The sequence below is a fragment of the Oncorhynchus mykiss genome, chromosome 31 (assembly GCF_013265735.2).
Source record: "Oncorhynchus mykiss isolate Arlee chromosome 31, USDA_OmykA_1.1, whole genome shotgun sequence".
NCBI lineage: Eukaryota > Metazoa > Chordata > Actinopteri > Salmoniformes > Salmonidae > Oncorhynchus > Oncorhynchus mykiss.
Window position 1 is genome coordinate 41,343,314 of NC_050571.1, and position 25,428 is coordinate 41,368,741.

Below are 25,428 nucleotides of genomic sequence, written 5' to 3' on the forward strand. Positions count from 1 at the left end.
AAGTATTCAGACCCTTTACTCAGTACTTTGTTGAATCACCTTTGGCAGCGATTAAAGCCTCGAGGCTTCTTGGATTTGACGCTAAAAGCTTGGCACACCGATATTTGGGGAGTTTCTGCAGATCCTCTCAAGCTCAGGTTGGATGGGGAGCATTGCTGCACAGCTATTTTCAGGTCTATCCAGACATATTTGATCGGGTTCAAGTCCGGGCTCTGGCTGGGCCACTCAAGGACATTCAGAGACACTCCTGCTGTGTGCTTAGGGTCGTTGTCCTGTCGGAAGGTGAACCTTCGCCCCCAGTCTGAGGTCCTCAGTGATCTGGAGCAGGTTTTCATCAAGGATCTCTCTGTACTTTGCTCTGTACATCTTTCCCTCGATCCTGACTAGTCTTCCAGTTCCTGCCTCTGAACACCATCCCCACAGCATGATGCTGCCACCACCATGCTTCACAGTAGGGATGGTGCCAGGTTTCCTCCATACATGAAGCTTGGCATTCAGGCCAAAGAATTCAATCTTGATTTCATCAGACCAGAGAATCTTGTTTCTCATGGTCCGAGAGTCCTTTAGGTGCCTTTTGGAAAACTCCAAGCGTGTTGTCATGTGCCTTTTACTGAGGAGTGGCTTCCGTCTGGCCACTCTACCATAAAGGCCTTCTGGAAGGTTCTCTCATCTCCACATATGAACTCTGGAGCTATGTCAGAGTGACCATCTGAGTGGCCAGCTCAGGGAAGAGTCTTGGTGGTTCCAAACTTCTTCCATTTAAGAATGAGGCCACTATGTTCTTGGGGACTTTCGATGCTGCAGAAATGTTTTGGTAACCTTCCTCAGATCTGTGCCTCGACACAATCTTGTCTCGTAGCTCTACGGACAATTCCTTCGACCTCATGGCTTGGTTTTTGCTCTGACATGCACTGTCAACTGTGGGACCTTATATAGACAGGTGTTTGCCTTTCCAAATCATGTCCAATCAATTTAATTTACCACAGGTGGACTGCAATCAATTTGTAGAAACATCTCAAGAATGATCAATGGAAACAGGATGCACCTGAGCTCAATTTTTTGTCTCATAGCAAAAGGTCTGAATACTAATGTAAATAAGGTATTACTGCTTTTTTTAATTCTAAAAACAAGTTTTTGAATTGTCATTACAGGGTATTGTGTGTAGATTGATGAGGAAAAAATGAATTCAATCCATTTTCGAATAAGGCTGTAAGGTAACAAAATGTGGAAAAAGTCAAGGGACATGCTGATCTGGTCCTACCTCTGTGGATATTTGGTTAAAGTTTTAGGCCTTTGTGTCATATTCTGCTAATCTTTTAGGTATCCTGAAATATCAGTTTGGGTTAAATAAGGGACTGTCTAAACCCCGTTGCATGTATGAGGAAATGTGCATAGGGCTGTTTCATGTTTCATGTTCTCTGCGTTTTTTGTGGCTGCCTCTGACTTTATCCTCTATTGCACTTTAAGAAGAAGTTGTACTAAAGGGTCACCCTTGAATGTTTACATTTGGTAAGCTTCGAATGGAAATTTGTTGCCAGAACAGCTGGGCTAACAACTCATAAAATACTTTGAGGGGCCTCATATGAACCATCCTGATCTCGCAAGCTTACCTTCCGTTTCTCACGAGATCAGGATTGTTCGTACGAGGCTAAAGTAACTACCCACTGGGCAAAAAAAAATCAACACTGTTTTCACGTCATTTTCATCCAAAAAAGCCATCACCGTACTGTAAGGGTATTTCATATTTCCTTTACCAAACTTCTAACATAAATCCAATGGCAGGGTGACATTTTTTGTTTGATTTCACATTGAGTCCAGATCAGTTGACAACTCATCCAAATGTAAATTAAAACTAGACATTGAACTGACGTCTGTGCCCAGTGGGTATTAACTGTCGTGGAGAGGAACTATAGTGTTGATTTTTTAGAACTACTGGCAGGACAGTGTTACAGGAACGTGGTTAGAATTGGCGTGAAACCAGTGACGAAAGGGGCCAGCTTGGTGGTGCGGTATGGTGTGCTGCAGTGGAAGGCAACACCTTGCTCAGGAACACATGGGGGTTTCTATGTGTGTGTGTCTATATGTGGGATTGTTAGATGTGAGTGTGAGTTTTGAAAGGGCACGTGTAGCATATCAAGGTTAACAAGAAGATGCCCACTGACTCCATTTCCATTCACTAACACGGCCATTATGAACAGTAAACTTAGTATTACTCGCTGACATGTAAAAAGGTGCGATGGAGGTCGAGGAATAAGTCCTTGTTCAAGGTTGGTCTTTCTGAGGAGATACATTTATTTAATCAGATCTGCAATCGCAAAACAGGAATTTTCTATACACGCATGAGTTTTGGACTTTGGAAGGCACAGAGAAGGGGTAGAAACACATCAAAGGCCGAATCAGTTGGTTAGAAGGAAGGAGGGGGAGTTGAAAGAACTTTCCACTCTTGCACCGAGAGAGACGTTTTCTACTGAATGTGGTTTAACAGACAGGAAGTCGCTGAAACCCAGTGATGCATTTCCTGTCAGTGCAAGCTTTACAGGTCAGTTTGTGGCTGCTGTTTCAATTCTCTCAATTATATTTGCCGCCTCTATTTTCACTACACTCCCTCTTCTCTCTGTTTCCTCATGCATGGTATGCTCTGCCATGATATGAGGGGTGTGTGCCAATATATTTCCAAAGCCTCAGGATACTTGTGTAGGCTACAAGTAAGCTACAATTGATTATTTAAAGATTAGTATGATTTAACATCCATATGAAGACTCAATGCAGAAGTCATGTGAATGTTGGTCATCTCACTGTGATCAATAAATTAATCATGGCTGAGACTACACACATAGCTGATATTTCTGCTTTAAAAAGTAGTAAATTACCATGCAAATGATCATGGATTAACAGGCACTCATGTGACTCTATGAGCTGCGGGTTAGCACTAACAGCACCAGTCTGTGTTTTCACACCCCACAGAATGCTAGCAACAGCTAGCAACAGCTAGCTCTTCAGAATTAGCCCGTGCGAGTTAGCACTATTATCTCCAGCCTGTTGTCACGCACCAAAGAATGCTATAGCTCTTTCGGGTTTGCCATAGTAAGTTAGCACTAGCGGCACCTGTCTGGGTGAGGGTGTGGGTGCTGCTGCCTTCAACCTTGTTTTATTCGCTGTCTTCATTTGGCTGTGGCACGACCAGCCGATGCCGTGCATTTCTACAACAGACAGACATCACTGTTGTTTTGGAGGCAGCTGTTGTGTTTAGAATGACAACTCCATTATCAACTTGATGTTGTTTAATGTCAACTCATACAGAATAGAGTAATCAATCCCATATCACAGACGTCAGGCATAACAGAACAATAACAGCACTGTTGAACTGTGTGTTAATGTTACTCTTAATGCAACACCACTAACTCAGATATATCAGAGTGCAGACATAACAGCAGCATGTTTTGTTGTTTTACTGGCCCCACTCTCTCTTACTGGCTGTTATTATAGGATTCCTATGTCCACTGCCTTCCTTTCTGGCCATATATCTCGCCCCGGCATGGCAACTTGCAACCCCCTATTACCCAATAAAGTTTTGTCAGTTTAAACATGCCGTGACTGTGAGCATTGTGCCATAGCCCATTCCATAGCCCATGCATGGACATGTACATGTGCTGAGCAGAGCTGAGAATACTTCTACCAGTTTTTATACACACACACACTGGTGTAGGTTGTGGTGGCGGTGACAGTACCTTCTGTGTCTGTGTATGCTCTGTTCTTTGCCTGGCATGGAGGTAGCAGCCTCTTAATTGCTGTCCCTTCACTCTGTCGAATTAGCAAACAGTCACCTCATAGGACTATGACCTTTGGATAATTCCCAATCAACCGGGCTAGTTTGCCTTGAAAGGTTGTCTGTTCTTTCTTCCGTGTGAGATGGTGTCTCGAAAAAACTGTATCTTTGCCAACTTGCATGTCTTAAAGACTCTTTTAAAGTTGAATTGTCTGTGACCATGTCAGGGCAGTGGCTACTTCATTCTCTCACTCAGTAGGGGTGTGCTGTTGTTGTTGAATAAGATAAATGTCTTAGCCTCTAGTCTGCTAAAATAATGTGTTTTTTCCCTCTATTGATGTGCACGAGGCCAAACAGTACAGGCAAACTATTAGCCAGAGAGGATTCTACTATAGCAGGGCTCCAGGACTGACTTGACACCAGCCTAATACCACTGAGTCATTTCCTCAACAGGAACCCAGAAGCATTCCTGCAAAACAGCACTTCTCTGCTGACTACACTTGAAGACCACAAAAAATTTATGTTGTCCTCAGTTTTTCTGCCAACATGTACATTGGTATTTTGCTTTGCTCTCTTAGGTCAGGTCTCTGTAAATACACCCCTCTTGTCGGCAGAGAGAAAATGTCAAGTTTATTTCCTGCGATTCTACAATTTTTTTCATGGGGTGCAGAGAACATTTAGCCGTTTCAAAGCTAATTTTCTTGCACTTCTCTAGAGATACTATACCGTTCAAAAGTTTTAGAACACCTACTAATTCAAGGGTTTTTCTTTATTTTTACTATTTTCTACATTGTAGAATAATAGTGAAGGCATCAAAGCTATGAAATAACACACATGGAATCATGTAGTAACCAAAAAGTGTTAAATAAATACAAATATATTTTATATTTCAGATTCTTCAAAGCAGCTTTCCTTTGCCTTAATGACAGCTTTGCACACTCTTGGCATTCTCTACACCAGCTTCATGAGGTAGTCACCTTGGAATGCATTTCAATTAAAAGGTGTGCCTTCTTAAAAGTTCATTTGTGGAATTTCTTTCCTTAATGCGTTTGAGTCAATCAGTTGTGTTGTGACAAGGTAAGGGTGGTATACACAAGATAGGCCTATTTGGTAAAAGACCAAGTCCATATTATGGCAAGAACAGCTCAAATAAGCAAAGAGAAACAACAGTCCAGCATTACTTTAAGACTTGAAGGTCAGTCAATACGTAACATTTCAAGAACTTGTACAGTCGCAAAAAACATCAAGTGCTATGATGAAACTGGCTCTCATGAGGACCGCCACAGGAAAGGAAGACCCAGAGTTACCTCTGCTGCAGAGGATAAGTTCATTAGAGTTACCAGCCTCAGAAATTGCACCCCAAATAAATGCTTCACAGAGTTCAAGTAACAGACACATCTCAACATCAGCTGTTCAGACGAGACTGTGAATCAGGCCTTCATGGTTGAATTGCTGCAAAGAAATCACTACAGTACTAAAGGACACCAATAATAAGGAGAGACTTGCTTGGGCCAAGAAACACAAGCAATGTACATTAGACGGGTGGAAATTTGTCCTTTGGTCTGGAGTCCAAATTGGAGATCTCCGCATGTGTATTTCCCACCGTAAAGTATGGAGGAGGAGGTGTTATGGTGTGGGGGTGCTTTGCTGGTGACACTGTCTGTGATTTGTTTAGAATTTAAGGCACACTTAACCAGCATGTCTATCACAGCGATACACCATCCCATCTGGTTTGGGTTTAGTGGGACTATCATTTGTTTTTCAACAGGACAATGACCCAACACACCTCCAAGCTGTGTAAGGGCTATTTTACCAAGAAAGAGAGTGATGGAGTGCTGCATCAGATGACCTGGCCGCCACAATCCCCTGACCTCAACCAAATTGAGATGGTTTGGGATGAGTCAGACCACAGAGTGAAGGAAAAGCAGCCAACAAGTGCTCAGCATATGTCGGAACTCCTTCAAGACTGTTGGAAAAGCATTCCAGGTGAAGCTGGTTGAGAGAAGGCCAAGAGTGTGCAAAGTTGACATCAAGGCAAAGGGTGGCTATTTGAAGAATCTCAAATATAAAATATATTTTGATTTGTTTAACACTTTTTTGATTACTAAATGATTCCACATGTGTTATTTCATAATTTTAATGTCTTCACTATTATTCTACGATGTAGAAAATAGTAAAAATTAAGAAAAACCCCTGAACGGTTGTGTACATTGGAGGCTAAGCTTTTCTGTCAGTCTCTCTCAGACTTAGACTTAACCACTCGAGTGGAGGCATATATTCCCTTTGTGATGAGCTGTACTAATTGACTGCAGTGGGTCAGTTTTCCTAACCTTTGCAGTGTTTGGATAGTGAAGAGAGGACTTTATGCCCATTGTCTATCATCTCCGTCTAAAATCGCATTTGGAAAATCAAGCGTGTACTGCCTGAAATGCCAGTCTTAAGTCCGTTTCCTCGCTATTATCGCCAAGCAGGAAAGAACGCCACACTCCTCTGTGTCCTCTCTCTCTCTCTCTCTCATTTCTCCCCTTTTTCCCCGAAAGCGCTCATCAGATCAAGAGCTATTCTGAGACTCTGAACTCAATCTCTCGACACAGGGCGAGTGAGTGTTTGAGCAAGCATTACCACCCATACTACAACCGCCAATCACATAGTTATACCAGAACCACCGGAGCATGCTCCAACCACCCTATAACGTCACCTCTTTGAACGTTAACAAAAAATTATTATTATTATCAACCCCGGTTCCTTTATTAGAGAAAGGAACCGGGGTTGATGAGAATATGTGGTTCTTGGTAGGTTTTCTCATATCTCACAATGTTTACGTGGTCGCCACATGTAGGCTGACACATTGCCTAGTTATTTAATTGGCTAAATTACCTTCTTTCATCGTTATCAATGAGCTCAGCCGAGGAGAGCGAAGACGGGGAAATAATGGCCTGCTGGAAGCTGTACGTTTGTTCATGAAGCCAGGGGTGTATTCAATTTTGTGAAGCGTTCGGAACATTGCAGATAGAAAGGTAGGTCTAACAAATAGAGCTAACACTATTCTCTATTCCACCGGACAGACAGTCATGTCTGTTCTACACAATACAACGCTCTGTGACCTCTAATTGGTTGTTATTGCGACTGCCAGTCACTTTGCGCCAGGAGAGGTGGAGTAGTCTTCTGCTGTTTGTTCTTTTCTACTCCTCAATACACAGCAGGTAGAACTGACACGAGAACGCGCTACAACAAACGTTTGTTTGAGGAAGGGAGAGCGTGGAGCACATCAACCATCAGTCACATGACATGTGCCACAGTGGAGTGGTAATTCCTTCTACTAACTCCAGTAGTACTCAAGAGGAAAGCCACTTCGATACTAAAGTAACTTTTTCGTAACAGGTTAGGAGAACTTATGCAGCAGGTTACGAGAGTTAACCTCAGTCTCCTAAACTGCTAAATTAAGGTTAGGAAAAGGGTAAGGGTTAGCGAAAATGCTTTCCTAACTTGCTATGAAAATCACTTTATATTGAAGTGGCCTGAAAAGAGTGTGTCCCAGTACTCATGTAGCCTGAGGCTGGCCAAGAGTGGCCCCATGCAGGCTAAAGTCACACTCTGATTTATTTGCTCTGTGGAGGCTTGGGAAATTGAATAACACTCTTAGATATAAAGTCCCCTGTTTAGTGGACCTGCGTGGTTCTGGTACTGGTTCCGACTGACATTTTCGCTTATGAATCGATCTGTGGACACCGTAACGGACACTCTTCCGCCTGTTTGAAGTAGGATGGGAAATCTGGCACCACTTGATGCTGGGATGTACCCTTTCATTCGCTCTTCTGACTGTCCATCAACTCCTGGCTGAGCCCACCATCACAGCCACAGACAAAGCACATACATGCCTGCGAAGTGGTCACTCTAGCACATTCAGAGATCGATTTTTGTCAACTTTAACAAAGTAATATAAAATCATTCATATATTTTGAAAAAAAATACTTTGTCGTAGACAGAAAATATTAATATGAGATCAAAGACAAGTTCCTAATGAGGTCAAGAAGCAAATCTAGAGCTCTGTGTGATGTTCACAGCGATGGGGACAGTCATTTTGATAGAGAGATCTTTAGAAAATATGCATATTTTCTCTAACACTAATCATACAAATATGTATTTTACACGTACAAGGAAAGTGAAATCTTATAGTTAGTCATTTTATAATTTGATTATACTACATTTAGAAAGCATATGTCATTTCAAGCCTTATTCATGCAGTTTTGTTGAATAGGAAATACATCATGAAATATTTCAGATTTTCAGATTTATATCATATTTGTACTGTGTCCTCAAAAGTGAATGCACCTCAGCAATTTATAATAATATTTACCAGAAATGTTAACCTTTGTTGGAGTATGCAGCATTACTAGTTATTGTTAATGGCCCTCTCATGATAATATATATATATATATATATATATATATATATATATATATATATATATATAATATTACTTAGGGGATTATGTAGATTACAATTTAGATTACATTTTAGTGGGCCTCCCGAGTGGCGCAGTGGTCTAAATCCGGGCTCTGTCGCAGCCGGCCGCGACTGGGAGGTCCATGGGGCGACACACAATTGGCCCAGCTTCGTCCGGGTTAGGGAGGGTTTGGCTGGCAGTGATATCCTTGTCTCATCGCGCACTAGTGACTCCTGTGGTGGGCTGGGCGCAGTGCACGCTGACCAGGTCGCCAGGTGTTTCCTCCGACACATTGGTGCGGTGTTTTTGGATGTGCGTTGTGTCAAGAAGCAGTGTGACTATGTTGGGTTGGGTTTCGGAGGATGCATGGCTCTCGACCTTCGCCTCTCCCGAGTCCGTACAGGAGTTGCAGTGATGAGACAAGACTGGAACTACTACCAATTGGGGAGAAAAAGGGGGGAAAAAAGATTACACTTAACTGGTGAGCTGTTCTGATTTGCTTTTTTCCCCTGTCGTCTCCTCTGACTGACATACTGTAGAGTGATCTCAGCCATGTCATCTGTCGTGTGCGCTGGGATACTGTACAGGTCTCTCTAATGGCTGACTGTCTGTAGTAATCTGTCTACCCTCAGCACTCTGCCAACTGGGTCACCCAGATCAATGATGTGATAGCAGGAGGGATATAGAACACACACACACACACACACACACACACACACACACACACACGCACACACACACCTACCTTGCATTAAACCCTCTGATAAAAAGCCAGGCCGTCCTATAGTGATATTTCTATTGATTTGTTAACAGGCTTTTTCTGGCATCTGTGCAAATTATTAATTCAGTCACAAGCCCATCTGTAAACTCTGGCAACAAATGTAATAGAATTTGAAAGTGCCATGGAACAACCATACTACTGACAGTTATGGTGGATGGCATGAGGAGTAAAGAGAAATTGAAGAGAGAAATGAGACAGGATTGTAAGGGTCATATCATATTCTGTCCTCTCTAAAAGGCACAGTTCATTCAAAAATCTACCCTTTTCAGGGCCTATATTCACAAAACACTCACACATTTTAATTGATTGAACTTGACTTTGAAGTGAACTGTCCCTTTAAGTCTAGAAGGGAACATTGGAGTTGGGCAGTACCAATGAGGTCATATACTGTATGATGTCTATGGGAATCTAGGCATGCCCATAGACTGAAATAAATATATGCAGCCAGGAATGGGCTCCCATATGAACCTGACCCCTAGATGTTTACTTTCTTCCCAGAGAAGCAGAGAGAGAGGATTCTGCTTAGTCCAGGCTTATGCGTGCTGTCTGCTCCATGTGTGGCCTCTAGCCTGTGTGACTACTGAGTGCAGGGAGTCACTTAGTTGTCTGTCTGCCCACGGAGGTAGTTTAATGTGGGGCCTGGAACTGAAGGATCCATCTGCTCCACCTCCCATTTAACCCCACCAGGAGGTCCATTCCACTGGGAGGGGCAAATCTCCCTCCCAGCAGATGCCAAGGGCACTGGCAGTCATAGGGCTCCAGCTTATAATGGCCAGCAGTGGGTGGCAGAGGTGGGCATGGAAACTATCCATGGGCAGAGTGAAAGAGAGAGCGAGAAAGAGGGAGGGAGAGGCTGTGTGAAATGAAAGGCTAGCCTTCAGTACTCTTCCCACTCTTCCTTTCCACTCCTCTTCTCCTCTCCAGTCCCCCTCTCCCTCCTCTGAGCTTCACGTTATGCATCTACCAGAAGCAGGCAGATGAAAGAAACAAGAGACTTTTAATCACACATGTTTGACCTCCCTGCCCTACCCCCCCACCACTTTACTCCCCCAGTTTGAACCCCCCGTCTTCACTCTCTCACCCTCTCCCCTTTCACCACCCCCCCCCCCAGAGACACAATTGAACTAGGAATGCGCTCCGTCAGTCACACAGGCATTTCAAAGCAAACAGGCCCCACCCTGCAGCAGTGGTGAAGGAAAGGGGGTAGGTAGGGGCGGCTGGGGGTGTGGTGGTATCGGGGGGGGGGGGGGGGGGGGGGGGGGGGGTTTCTGAGTACTGCTGCCATCTCTATCTTTATCTTTCTCTCTCCCCTCTCTACTGTTGCCAGCTTCCATCTCCTCCCCCCTCCACCTCCCGATTTAATCTTTAACCAGACCCCCGGCCCCTTCCCTTCCCATCCACACCCCTTGAGACCAGCATGTGGGATGCGGGCTACACTCTCACTACAATCCCCCTATCCCTCCATCCATCCACCCATCTCTTCCTCCCTCCCGAAGGGGGCTTGGACAGAGACCATCAAAAGAACTGTGTTCTTTTTCCAGAACTTGTTTCCTGTTCTTCCACCCCACCCATGTGCCCCCCCATCATTTACACTGGCTCTCATGACCAGGGGTGAGCTCACATCCTTGGGTGGTTGGGGGGGGAGGGGGGGGTACTACAGATGTGACGTCAAAGGGGGACTAGTCTACTTACCGCTACTGGGCTTTGATGGAGTAAAGGGAACCATGTGCTTCTGAAAGTGGAGCAGCACAAACCAGACGAAACTCTTCTGAGTTTATGCAAAAAGCAATCAAAAAAAATTCTTCAAGTCAAGTGCCTATACTGAAACCCAGCCTAAAACCCCAAAAAGCATCTTCGTGATCCGTGTAGTCATGTCTAAAATGGATCTAAAATTTTAAATTGATTAAAATATTTTTTTCCCCTCATCAATCTACACACAATACCCTGTAATGACAAAGCAAAAACATGTTTTGTTTCTCTTTTTTCAAATGTTTAAAAAAACAACTGAAATTTCACATTTACATAAGTATTCAAACACTTTAATAAGTACTTGAAGCACCTTTAGCAGTGATTACTGCCTCAAGTCTTCTTGGGTATGACGCTACAAGCTTGGCACACCTGTATTTGGGGAGTTTCTCCCATTCTTCTCTGCAGATCCTCTCTAGCTCTGTCAGGTTGGATGGGGAGTGTCGCTGTACAGCTATTTTTTAGATCTCTCCAGATATGTTCGATCGGGTTCAAGTCCGGGCTCTGGCTGGGCCACTCAAGGACATTCAGAGACTTGTCCTGAAGCCACTCCTGTGTTGTCTTGGCTGTGTGCTTAGGGTCGTTGTCCTGTTGGAAGGTGAACCTTTGCCCCAGACTGATGTCCTGAGCACTCTGGAGCAGGTTTTCATCAAGCATCTCTCTGTACTTTGCTCTGTTCATCTTTCCCTCAATCCGGACTAGTCTCCCGGTCCCTGCCGCTGAAAACCCGCTTCACAGTAGGGATGGTGTCAGGTTTCCTCCAGATGTGACGCTTGGCATTCAGGCCAGAGTTTAATCTTGATTTCATCAGACCAGATAATCTTGTTTCTCATTTTCTGAGAGTCCTTTAGGTGCCTTTTGGCAAACTCCAAGCCTGTTGTCATGTGCCTTTTACTGAGGTGGGGCTTCCGTCTGGCCACTCTACCATAATGGCCTGATTGGTAGAGTGCTGCAGAGATGGTTTTCCTTTTGGAAGTTTATTTTATCTCCACAGAGGAACCCTCGATTGCTTAGTTTGGCCGGGCGGCTAGCTCTACAAAGGGTTTTGGTGGTTCCAAACTTTTTCCATTTAAGAATGATGGAGGCCACTGTGTTCTTGGGGATCTTCAATGCTGCAGGCATTTTTTGGTACCCTTCCCAGATCTGTGCCTCAACATAATCTTCTCTCGACCTCATGGCCTGGTTTTTGCTCTGACATGAACTGTCAACTGTGGGACCTTAAATAGACAGGTGTGTGCCTTTCCAAATCATGTTCAATCAATTGAATCTGAGCAATATTTTTTGAGTCTCATAGCAAAGGGTCTGAATACTTTTGTAAATATTTTTTATGTATATATATGTATGTTATGTATATATATATGTTTTACATTTTTATAAATTAGCAAACATTTCGAAAGACCTGTTTTTTGCTTTGTTATTATTGGGTGTTGTGTGTAGATTGATGAGGAAACATTTTTATTTAATCAATTTAAGAATAAGGATGTAACGTAACAAAATGTGGAAAAGGTCATGGGGTCTGAATACTTTCCGAATGCACTGTAGCTTCTCACTAAGGTGACAGCTATAATCACACACTTTTTCAAGTGACTACAATAGAACTGAATGTGAAGATGGGCAATGGATGTATTGGAAAGTGTGGTTGCATTTTTCCATGTGCTCTGTGCTAGTCTTGATTCTACTTTGGAAGACCCAGCTAAGAATTCTATGGAGAGAGAATGTTTTTGTAATGTTACCCTAATGTTTGAGTGTACAGTTTTCCATTAGTTATGGGACCATTCTATCTGTGTTAGCAAAAACCTTCTGAGAACAATTTAGCATGTTTCGGCATTAGGGTTAAGAGAACATTGCCTTAATGTCAAACAGAACATTTATGTGTGTCAATTGTCAGGACATTGCTTGATGGTCCCAAAGAAACGCTGTATATACTGTAGTTTCGCTATTGTTATTTTACTGCTGCTCATTAATTACTTGTTACTGTTATTTCTTATTCTTACTCATATTTAGTATTTTTTTTTTAACTGCATTGTTGGTTAGGGGCTCGTAAGTAAGCATTTCACTAAAGGTTGTATTCTGCGCATGTGACTAATAAGATTTGATTTTGATTTGATTGAATAACTGTGGTTGCTGACATGTTCCCTTCTCTCAGGCAGGTGTAGATGCTCCAGACGCAGCAGGCCCCAGGAAGAGGCTGCCTCCATCCAGGCTCAGCGCGGCTCTTCTCTCAAACAAGTGTGAAGAGGCCACTGGAGAATCTCAAGAAGGGAAGCCATTTTGTTGTGACCCACAGTGACTCTTCAGCAGTGACATTGACATTTGAACCTTGGGTTCAGTCTGGTGGATTTTCTGGACAGTCCCTGGAGGGGTAGGAAAACACCCTACCCATCTGTGTCCTACCCTCGGATCTTCATCACCATGGCAACAGCAGTGCAGCCCAATGAGCTAGTGTTTGAATTTGCCAGCAATGGAATGGATGAGATCAATCAGGTACCTGTCATTACATTGGAAATAAGCAGTAGTCAATAACAGTAGTGTTATCAATATGTACCACCACCAATATAGAAATGTTAAAGCTGGAATCTGCAGTAGGGAGAAACAGTGTCCTTGGCTGCCCCACCACCATTGTTATTGTTTTTGTTGCTGAGCTGAGGAGCATGGTAAAAAAAATTGCAGTACATATTGTGCTCATCTATGGCATGTGCAATGATATCATAGGGGACAAAAGATTGTTTGTTCATTGTTTGCAGTAACTTTGTTGTTGTAATATCGCAAACAGATGTGGCTGTTTCACCATTAAGGACTCCAGCTTTTCCAGGGAAATTTTACAGATAATATTGAGAAAAATACTGAAAGGATTTGCGAAACAAAGATTATTGAAAACAAAACGGACTTCTAAATGTAACTTTTGATAAACAACATGGTCACGGGGATTTGAACAGGGAAGTCAGCAAGCCAGCGGGTCAGAGGCTTTACTGTCTTTGTGACGTGATGGAGAGATTGAGAGAAGGAGTGGAGGAGGAAGGGATGGCAGGGAGAGGACTGGGAAATGGAGTGTGGGCTATTGGCAGGACAGAGACGGAAAGTGTGAGGGACCTGAGCCCGGTTTCCCAAAAGCATCTTAAGACTAAATTCATCGTTAGAACCATTGGGAAACCGGGCCCAAGAGTTTGGACTCTTTTAGTATGCGTGGGAGGAGACGGTGGGGCTTTGCCAGGACCTGTCAATTTAGGGTACAAAGGTTACTCTGTGTGTGCTTGTGTGTCTCTGTGTGTGTATGTATGTAGATGTGGAGAGAAGAGTCGTCATTGGATCCTCTTGCCTGAATAGCACTGGTTCAGGCCTAACCAGACAGACCTGTTGTGGGAGGCTGTTTGTGAGGTGATGTGCTAATTTCACTGAAAAGCCTACCATTGTTTTGAAATAACACAGGCCTCCTCTTGGGTTACTCCCTGTGCCCACTCAGTCAATTACCTGAGGATTACATTGCCTGTCCACGTGGTAGCCGGACAAAATATCTTAAAATATCACCGGGATAACTTATTCACATTTAGCGCTAATGCTAACGAAGGTGGCTATTTTGTTTTCGCTGGAGCTAGCTTGTCTGAAGGGTTTATCTTTCTGTATGGGGGCTGTTGGAATCAAAGAAAGCAACAGCTAGCCTAGCCTGCTGGACTGTAATGATTAGCCTTGTTATATTGGATTTTACAGTCAATAAGTAGCTCCCTGAGTCAGGGCCATGGTGTAATGACTTCAGAATTATGTTTAGCTCAGTTTAGTATCTGAAAGCTTCTATTATAGAGTTCTATGGAAGCCTGGTGTGGTCATACACATTTACACCCACTCACATTTTTTACTGAATAGTAATTCAATTACAGCACATTTACAGCACCCCATTTTAAGTATTTCAGTTGTTATCTGGGGTGTGGCTATGCAGTGGTGTCATGCCCATATGGGGAAAATGCATGTGCCCCCTCAGATTTGTCCTGTTTTAGAATTCTTCAGATGTTAAATTAATTACTAAACGTTTTATCATAATTATTTATATAAAGATCTGTCAGTGGTATTTTGCATTGGGGGCACACTGACTGGACCAGCCCCCCCCCCCCCCCCCCCACCTCATTCTCCCTAGTAAGTGGTTCCTTTCAAGGTGCATGGAGAAAATAGTCCCTAGGCAGGAGGCTAGATATATTGTCAGTGGAGGAGGAGAGAGAGTGTACTCACACAGCATTTTATTTGATTTTAGCTGCCAGTGATGGGCAGGAGGTACGTTTGTAGATTAATTTGATCAAGCTATGTAGCCTATTGATTCCTTCTTGATAAATAAATAAAACATTTTTTTTTGTTTCTCTGTAATTCTAGCCACCTAGCAATTTTATGAAGATGGCTTAAACTAGCCAGCTAGATAGTTTCACAACCTCATAGCTAGATACCAAGGCATTTCAGGCTATCAATCAAGTTAGAATAGCTTGTATAACTATCTTACAGTTAGACAAGCTGACTTATTCCAATGACTTATTCCACATTTTGTTGTTACACTCTGAATTCAAAATTGATTAAATTGTTTTTTTAAATCTCATTTACTGACAAAGTGAAACATGTTTTTAGAAATTTTAGCAAATGTATAAAAATGTAAAATAGAACAATCTAATTTACATAAGTATTCACACTCCTGAGTCAATACCTTCTAGAATAACCTTTGGCAGCAAGCTCTCTAAGAGCTTTCCACACCTGGATTGTACAACATTTGCCCATTATTCTTTTCAAAATTCTTCAAGCTCTGTCAAATTGGTTGTTGATCATTGCTCGACAGTTTTCAGGTCTTGCCATAGATGCTTAAGTTGATTTAAGTAAAAACTGTAACTCGGCCACTCAGGAATATTCACTTTCTTCTTGGTAAGCAACTCCAGTTAAAATTTGGCCTTGTGTTTTAGGTTCTCCTGCTGAAAGGTGATTTCATCTCCCAGTGCCTGTTGGAAAGCAGACTGAACCAGGTTTTCCTCTAGGATTTTGTATGTGCTTAGCTTTATTCCCTTTTTTTCTGTCCTGAAAAAAAAAACTCTTCAGTCCTTAACGTTTACAAGCATACCCATAACATGATGCAGCCACCACTATGCTTGAAAATATGGAGAGTGCTACTCAGTAATGGGTTGTATTGGATTTGCCCCAAACATAACACTTCATATTCAGGACAAAAAGTTAATTGCTTTACCACATTTTTAGCAGTATTACTTTAGTGCCTTGTTGCAAACAGGATGCATGTTTTTATTCCGTACAGGCTTCCTTCTTTTCACTTATCACTGTCAATTAAGTTAGTATTGTGGAAAAACTACAATGTTGTTGATCTATGCTCAGTTTTCTCCTATCACAGCCATTAAACTCTGTAAGTGTTTTAAGGACACTATTGGCCTCATGAAGAAATCCCTGACCGGTTTCCTTCCTCTCCGGGATCTGAGTTAGGAAGGACGCCTGTATCTTTGTAGTGATTGGATGTATTAATTCACCATCCAAAGTGTAATTAATAACTCTACCACAAGAGGTTGGTGGCACCTTAATTGGGGAGGACAGGCTTGTGGAAATGGCTGGAGTGGTGGAATAGTGGTGGTTTGATGCCATTCCATACGCTCCGTTTCCGACATTATTTTGAGTCATCCACCCCTCAGCAGCCTCCACTGAATTACTCCAACTTGCTCAAAGGGATATTCAATGACTGCTTTTTTTTAACCAATAGTTTCCCCTTCTTTTGAAAATCTCCCTGGTCTTTGTGGGTAAATCTGTGTTTGAAATTCACTGCTCGACTGTATGCGTGTGTTACAGAGATGAGGTAGTCATTCAAAAATCATGTTAAACACTGTTATTGCACACAGAGTGAGTCAATGCAACTTTATATTGTTTGTATTATTATTATTATTTTTTATTTCACCTTTATTTAACCAGGTAGGCTAGTTGAGAACAAGTTCTCATTTGCAACTGCGACCTGGCCAAGATAAAGCATAGCAATTCGACACATACAACAACACATGGAATAAACAAAACATAGTCAATAATACAGTAGAACAAAAGAAAACAAAAAGTCTATATACAGTGAGTGCAAATGGTAAGATAAGGGAGTTAAGGCAATAAATAGGCCATGGTGGCGAAGTAATTACAATATAGCAATTAAACACTGGAATGGTAGATGTACAGAAGATGAATGTGCAAGTGGAAACACTGTGGTGCAAAGGAGCAAGATAAATAAATAAATACTGTATGGGGATGAGGTAGGTTGATATATGGGCTATGTACAGGTGCAGTGACCTGTGAGCTGCTCTGACAGCTGGTGCTTAAAGCTAGTGAGGGAGATATGAGTCTCCAGCTTCAGAGATTTTTGCAGGTCGTTCCAGTCATTGGCAGTAGAGAACTGGAAGGAAAGACGACCAAAGGAGGAATTGGCTTTGGGGGTGACCAGTGAGATATACCTGCTGGAACGCGTACTACGAGTGGGTGCTGCTATGGTGACAAGTGAGCTGAGATAAGGCGGGGCTTTACCTAGCAGAGACTTGTAGATAACCTGTAGCCAGTGGGTTTGGCGACGTGTATGAGGCGAGGGCCAACCAACGAGAGCATACAGGTCGCAATGGTGGGTAGTGTATGGGGCTTTGGTGACAAAATGGATGGCACTGTGATAGACTGCATCCAGTTTGTTGAGTAGAGTGTTGGAGGCTATTTTATAGATGACATCACCGAAGTCGAGGATTGGTAGGATGGTCAGTTTTACGAGGGCATGTTTGGCAGCATGAGTGAAGGATGCTTTGTTGCGATAAAGGAAGCCAATTGTAGATTTAATTTTGGATTGGAGATGCTTAATGTGAGTCTGTTAATGTGACTTGTTAAGCACATTTTTACTCCTGAACTGATTTAGGCTTGCTATAACACAGTGGTTGAATACTTCTAGACTCAAGACATTTCAGCTTTTAGTTTTTTTGTAGAAAAAAACTAAACAAAACACAATTCCACTTTAACATTATGGTGTGTAGGCCAGTGACACAAAATTTAAATTTAATCCATTTTAAATTCAGGCTGTAACAACAAAGTGTGTAAAAAGTCAATGGGTGTGAATACTTTCTGAATGCACTGCAGCTAAGATAACCTACGCAGTAAAATATATACATTTTTTGGCTCTTGATTGCAGGAAAAAGCTGAATGCACAGACGAGTGTTTGAAAAATGCTAAATTCTTCAACTTCAACTGTCACCCCACCTCCATCTTCATGAACTTCGTGCCCCGTCTAAAATAATGGGTGCATGACACCCCTGTGACTATGGGATATTTTCCATTAACTTCCTCTATCAGCCCTATTAGGGGATGTTAAAAGTATAGAGGTGGTGCTAAAAATTGCGACATGGGCAGGTAAAGCAGAACCGGGTTGATTATAGGGGAACCTCTCACGCTTGCTTTCATAGCCAAAACTGGGAACTCTGAGATGCAAATACTCCAGTGATCGTTATATCTGGTTGAGAGCAACAAAGAGGAAGATGCAGCCAATACGGCCTTTGTGTAAAATCGTACTAAATACCATACTCTGTTTTGCACCTTTCATTATCTTGTTGAGATAGTTGAGTGTCTTTTGGCTAATAGGAAAGTTAGCTAGCTGGCTACCCACTGGGCAAAAACTGGTTGGCGTGGTTTCCACGTCATTTAAACAAAATTCAATGTGATGACACTGAATCAACTTGGAAAACGTATTCGATTTGCCAAAAGTGATAAACGTAAGGGAGTTTTGTGTTTATTTCACCCAACTTTTAACCTAAATCAAATGACACGGTGAAACGTTTCATTGATTTGATGTTGAATTCATGTTAGTTGACAACCACATGCAAATCAAAGCTAGAAATGACGTCTGTGCTCAATAGGTAACTCTTTGGTCCTGCTTTGTGCCAAACCCCACAGGTGCTTTGTTGAAACTGAGTCCCATTATGTCAAAACAACAACAACAGACAGACACAGACGTCTTCTGCCCCCTCAGCAGAATCTGTGTTGGTTTCAGTTGGTCTGGTCTGGTTCTGCTAGGGAGGGGAGACAGTGTGGTGTTAATGCACAGACGAGTGAACTCAGCAGAATTACTGGTGCTCTCATTGCCTGGTCACTAAACATGCACACACACAAGGTCACAGGCTCCCGACCGACCGAGATATCGGGTATTGTGTCTAGCTACTACGGTCTGAGAACAATAGACAGCATGCTGTTGTGTCAATGAAATGTCAGCTTTTACAGTCAAAGGACACAACAAACTGCATTCTTTATCTTTTATATTTCCCAAGTGGAGGTCTCAAATGGTCTCGTGGCCCACTGTTGACCATTGATACTGACATCATGGAAAAGCAGTTTGTTTGATGGACAGTGTTCTGAAACCTAAGATATTGTTTGTGAAGTTAATTGAACAGTCCCTGAACTCCTAGCTATGTTTACATAGTCTAATTGTTTGGTAATGACTCCTAAAGGTTGAATGATTCCATGTAAATGCAGTTGTCTGTGGCAGGGTGCTGTTAGTGTACTGTTAGTTTACACCACTGCTACTCTCTCTTGTTATAATCTATGCATAGTCACTTTAATAACTCTACCTACATGTACATATTACCTCAATTACCTTGACAAACCGGTGCCACAGCACATTGACCCTGTACCGGTACCCCGCTGTATATACTGTCGTCTCGCTATTGTTATTTTACTGCTGCTCTTTAATTACTCGTTACTTTTATATATTATTCTTATTTGTACTGCATTGATGGTTAGGGGCTCGAAAAATCATCAGTAAATGTAAAAAAAACTCAGAACGTTGTTTGTTATTACTTTTATACCTATTTGTTGTTCATTACACCATTTTGGAATTTTAAGTCAAACTGTTGTTACTGGACTTTCAATGTGACAAGGTATTTGGCTACTAATGTTTATTTTTTTGGGGGGGGGGACATAGATGACAATCAGGCAAAGAGCTGTAGTCTGTCTCCATCTCCTGGTAATTTTCAGAAACTGACACTGAATTTCTTTTTCTTCCTCTGGCTATGAGTGCAGGCCAAAATACTTTGCACCATTTTATTAGAGCATTTTTGGCTGTTTGATATTTAGAATAACTTAACCTAACGGTAAAGGACCTGCAAAATGAGTCCTGCCTGCTCCATGTCCTTTTGGATCTGGAACTGGACTCTTTTGGGCATGTTATGGGAAAAACAAACAGAAAGAGGTGCCATACACACAGCCTCCTTTTGTGGTGCTATTGAAGATAGGAAAATAACAGTGTGCTCTACCCCTCTGTCCGAAAATAAAATCTGTGTCTTTACTCCACAAGGATTCACAGAATGAGAGATAAGAGAAGCTTATCTGGGAAAGAAACTGCCATGTCACATTGGTGGACCTACTGTAGACAGTGTTTCCCCTACCATTATATAGAGCCAAGTGGGAACCCCCACCTATAGGCCTGTTCACAAAAAATGTTTATATTTAAATAGACCCTGAATGTTTGTTTGCAACCCCTCTGGAAAATAAGATAGGAGTAACACTGGTGGACGCAGTAAGTGTTGAAAAGTGTTGCCAAGTGAGCTTTGTTGCCACACGCAACAGTTTCTCATATGGTCCTCATACGGTTTGGCCAGAGCTCTGGCAATTTCCTTAGTTGAGAAATGTCCTCAGCTCTTCCTGTGTTGAGAAATGTTGTGCTGGAAATGAGGGGGTGTGTCTGGAATTCCCAGCAATAAGAATGTCCCAGTGGGCCACTGAAATACTGTTGAAATGAGCTCTCCCTCAAATCAAACCAATGCAAACAACATTTTACTGGTCACATTCACATATTTAATAATGTTATTTATATTAAAAGTTCTCCCCAATTTCCAATTGGTAGTTACAGTCTTGTCTCATCACTGCAAGTCCCGTATGGACTCGGGAGAGGTGAATGTCAAGAGCCATGTGTCCTCTGAAACACACCCCAAAGAAAGCCTCACTGCTTCTTGACACAATGCCCACTTAACCCAGAAGCACCAATGTGTCAGAGGAATCACCGCACACCTGGTAACCGTGTCAGTGTGCACTGCCCGCCACAGGAGTCACTAGCTCACAATGGGACAAAGACATCCCTGCCAGCCAAATCCTTCCCTAACCCAGACAACGCTGGGCCAATTGTGCGCCGCCCCATGGGTCTCCTGGTCGCAGCCAGCTGCGACAGAGCCTGGACTCAAACCCATAATCTCTAGTGGCACAGCTAGCAATACGATGCAATGCCTTAGACCACTGCGTCACTCGGGAGGCCTTAGCACATGTTATTGCGGGTGTAGTGAAATTCTTGTGGTCCTAGCTCCAACAGTGCAGTAGTATCTAACATTTCACAACAATACACACCAATCTAAAAGTAAAAGAATGGAATTAAGAAATATAGAAATATTAGATTGAGTGATGTCGGAGTGGCTTTGACTAAAATACAGTACAATAGAATACAGTATATACATATGAGATGAGTAAAGCAGTATGTAAACATTATTTAAACATTATTAAAGTGACTCGTGTTCCATTATTAAGTGATGCCTCTTTAAAAGTCTGATGGCCTTGAGATAGAAGCTGTTTTTCAGTCTCTCTGTCCCAGCTTTAATGCAGCTGTACTGACCTTGCCTTCTGGATGATAGCGGGGTGAACAGGCCTTGGCTCGTGTGGTTGATGATCTTTTTGGCTTTCTTGTGACATCAGGTGCTGTAAGTGTCCTGGGGGGCAGGTAGTTTGCCCCCGGGGATGCGTTGGGCAGACCCCAACACCCTCTGGTCTGTGCAGTTGCCGTACCAAGCAGTGATATAGCCCGACAGGATGCTCTCAATTGTGCATCAGTAAAAGTTTGGTTTTAGGGGCCAAGCCACATTTCTTCACCCATCTGAGGTTGAAGAGGCGCTGCTGTGCCTTCTTCACAACACTGTCTGTGTGCGTGGACCATTTCAGATCGTCAGTGATGTGTATGCCGAGGAACTTGAAGCTTTCCACCTCCTCCACGGTGATCCCGTCGACGTGGATAGGTGCATGCTCCCTTTGCTATTTCCTGAAGTCCACGATCAGCTCCTTTGTTTTGTTGACCTTGAGTGAGAGGTTATTTTCCTGGCACCACTGTCCCAGGGCCCTCACCTCCTCCCTGTAGGCTGTCTCGTCATTGTTGGTAATCAGGCATTCTTACTGTTGTGTTATCTATGAACTTGATGATTGAGTTGGAGGCGTGCAAGGCCACACACTCATGGGTGAACAGGGAGTACAGGAGGGGGCTGAGCACGCACTCTTGTGGGGCCCCTGTGTTGAGGATCAGCGAAGTGGAGGTGTTGTTTCCTACCTTCGCCACCTTGGAGTCGGCCTTCCAGGAAGTCCAGGACCCAGTTGCAGAGGGTGGGGTTCAAACCCAGGGCCCCGACTTTAATGATGACTATGGTGTTGAATGCTGAGCCATAGTCAATGAACAGCATTCTTACATAGGTATTCCTCTTGTCCAGATGGGATAGGGCAGTGTGCATTGCGATGGCGATTGCATCGTCTGTAGATCTATTGGGGCGGTAAGCAAATTTAAGTGGATCTAGGGTGTCAGGTAAGTTGGAGGTGATATGATTCTTAACTAGCCTTTCAAAGCACTTTATGATGACAGAAGTGAGTGCTACGGGGCGATAGTCATTTAGTTCAGTTGCCTTGCTTTCTTGGGTACAGGATCAATAGTGGACCCATTGAAGCAAGTAGGGACAGAAAACTGGGATAGGGAGAGATTGAATATGTCCGTAAACACTCTATTGTCCTCAAAGCGGGCGAAGATGGTGTTTAGCTTGTCCAGTAGCAAGACCAGGGTGTCCGTGACGTGGCTGGTTTTCCCTTTGTAGTCCGTGATTGTCTGTAGACCCTGCCACATACATCTCGTGTCTGAGCTGTTGAATTGTAACTCCATTTTGTCTCTGTACTGACGTTTTGCCTGATTGATTGACTTACAAAGGGAATAACTACACTGTTTGTATTGGCCATATTCCCAGTCACCTTGCCATGGTTAAATGCGGTTGTTCGTGCTTTAAATGTTGTGCGAATGCTGCCATCTATTCACGGTTTCTGGTTTGGGTAGGTTTTAATCTGTTGTACAATGAGTGTACAAAACATTAAGAACACCTGCTCTTTCCATGACTGACTGACCAGGTGAATCCAGTTGAAAGCTTTGATCCCTTATTGATGTCACCTGTTAAATTCTTTAAAAGTGCTTTCCTCACCAACTTAAATAAGCATGCCCCATTCCATTTTAAAAAAAAACAGGAATAGACATAGCCCTTGGTTCACTCCAGACCTGACTGCCCTTGTCCAGCACAAAAACATCCTGTGGCGTACTGCATTAGCATCGAATAGCCCCCGCGATATGCAACTTTTCAGTTAGGAACCAAAATACACAGGCAGTTAGGAAAGCAAAGGCTAGCTTTTTCAAACAGAAATTTGCATTCTGTAGCACTAACTCCAAACAGTTCTGGGACACTGTAAAGTCCATAGAGAATAAGAGCACCTCCTCCCAGCTGCCCACTGCACTGAGGCTAGGAAACACTGTCACCACGGATAAATATGCGATAATTGAACATTTCAATAAGTATTTTTCTATGGCTGGCCATGCTTTCCACCTGGCTACCCCTACCCCGGGCAACAGCCCTGCACCCCTCTGCAACTTGCCCAAGCCTCCCCCATTTCTCCTTCACCAAAATCCAGATAGCTGATGTTCTGAAAGAGCTGTAAAATCTGGACCCCTACAAATCAGCAGGGCTAGACAATCTGGACCCTCTCTTCCTAAACTCATCCACCGAAATTGTTACAACCCCTATTACTAGCTTGTTCAACCTCTCTTTCGTATCGTCTGTGATCCCCAAAGATTGGAAAGCTGCCGCGGCCATCCCCCTCTTCAAAGGGGGAGACACTCTAGACTCAAACTGCTACAGAGCTATATCCATTCTACCCTGCCTATCTAAGGTCTTCGAAAGCCAAGTTAACAAACAGATCGCCGACCATTTAGAAACCCACCGTACCTTCTCCGCTATGAAATCTGGTTTCCGAGCTGGTCATGGGTGCACCTCAGCCACGCTCAAGGTCCTAAATGACATCATAACCGCCATCGATAAGAGACAATACTGTGCAGCTGTATTCATCGACCTGGCCAAGGCTTTCGACTCTGTCAATCACCACATTCTTATCGGGCAGACTGCTTCGCCTGGATCACCAACTACTTCTCTGACAGAGTTTAGTGTGTCAAATCAGAGGGCCTGTTGTCCGGACCTCTGGAAGTCTCTATGGCGGTGCCACAGGGTTCAATCCTCGGGCCGACTCTTTTCTCTGTATACATCAATGAAGTCGCTCTTGCTGCTGGTGATTCTCTGATCCACCTTTACGCAGATGACACCATTATGTTTACTTCTGGCCCTTCTTTGGACATTGTGTTAACTAACCTCCAGACGAGCTTCAATGCCATAAAACTCTCCTTCCGTGGCTCTTAAATGCAAGCAAAACTAAATGCAAGCTTTTCATCCTATCGCTGCCCACACATACCCACCCATCCAGCATCACTACTCTGGACGGTTCTGACTTAGAATATGTGGACAACTACAAATACCTAGGTGTCTGGTTAGACTGTAAACTCTCCTTCCAGACTCACATTAAGCATCTTCAATCCAAAATGATCTACAATTGGCTTCCTATTTTGCAACAAAGCATTCTTAACTCATGCTGCCAAACATACCCTAGTAAATCTGACCATCCTACCGATCCTTGACTTCGGCGATGTCATTTAATAAATAGCTTCCAACACTCTACGCAGCAAATTGGATGCAGTCTATCACAGTGCCATCCGTTTAGTCACCAAAGCCCTATATACTACCCACCACTGCGACCTGTATTCTCTCGTTGGCTGGCCCTCGCTTCATATCCGTCGCCAAACCCATCTATAAGTTGTTGCTAGGTAAAGCTCCGCATTATCTCAGCTCACTGGTCACCATAGCAGCACCCACCCGAGCACGCGCTCCAGCAGGTATATTTCACTGGTCACCCCCAAAGCCAATTCCTCCTTCGGCTGCCTTTCCTTCCAGTTCTCTGCTGCCAATGACTGGAACGAAATGCAAAAATCACTGAAGCTGGAGACTCATATCTCCCTCACTAGCTTTAAGCACAAGCTTTCAGAGCAGCTCACAGAACACTGCACCTGTGCATAGCCAATCTGTAAATAGCCCATCCAACTATCTCATCGCCATATTGTTATTTATTTGATTTATTTTGCTCCTTTGCACCCCAGTAATGCTACTTGCACACTCATCTTCTGCACATCTATCACCCGTGTTTAATTTGCAATACTGCAATAATTTTGCCACTATGGCCTATTTATTGCCTCACCCCCTTATCCTACCTCATTTGCAAACACTGTATGTAGACTTTCTCTATTGTATTATTGACTGTATGTTTGTTTGTGTAACTCTGTCCTGTTGTTTGTGTCGCACTGCTATGCTTTATCTTGGCCAGGTCGTAGTTGTAAATGAGAACCTGTTCTCAACTAGCCTACCTGGTTAAATAAAGGTGAAAAAATTAATAAATCATCTACAGATGAAGGGGAGGAGACAGGTTAAAGGTGTTTTTTTAAGCCTTGACACAATTGAGACATGGATTGTGTATGTGTGCCATTGAGAGTGAATGGTCAAGGCA

At 43.1% G+C, this 25,428-nt stretch overlaps 1 protein-coding gene across 3 annotated transcripts in view; it reads left to right on the forward strand.

Annotated features, from left to right (window-relative positions):
- Window positions 1-25,428, forward strand: part of LOC110505187 (ETS-related transcription factor Elf-1) — an 80,487-nt gene that overhangs the window by 38,868 nt on the left and 16,191 nt on the right. For 2 of the 3 annotated variants that reach the window (XM_036969628.1, XM_036969627.1), the window contains exon 2: window positions 12,887-13,224. In XM_036969628.1, coding sequence (XP_036825523.1) covers window positions 13,153-13,224 — 72 coding nt within the window. In that variant the 5' untranslated portion in view covers window positions 12,887-13,152. The remainder of the gene's footprint in view (window positions 1-12,886; window positions 13,225-25,428) is intronic. The other variant, XM_021584227.2, reaches the window with a different exon arrangement.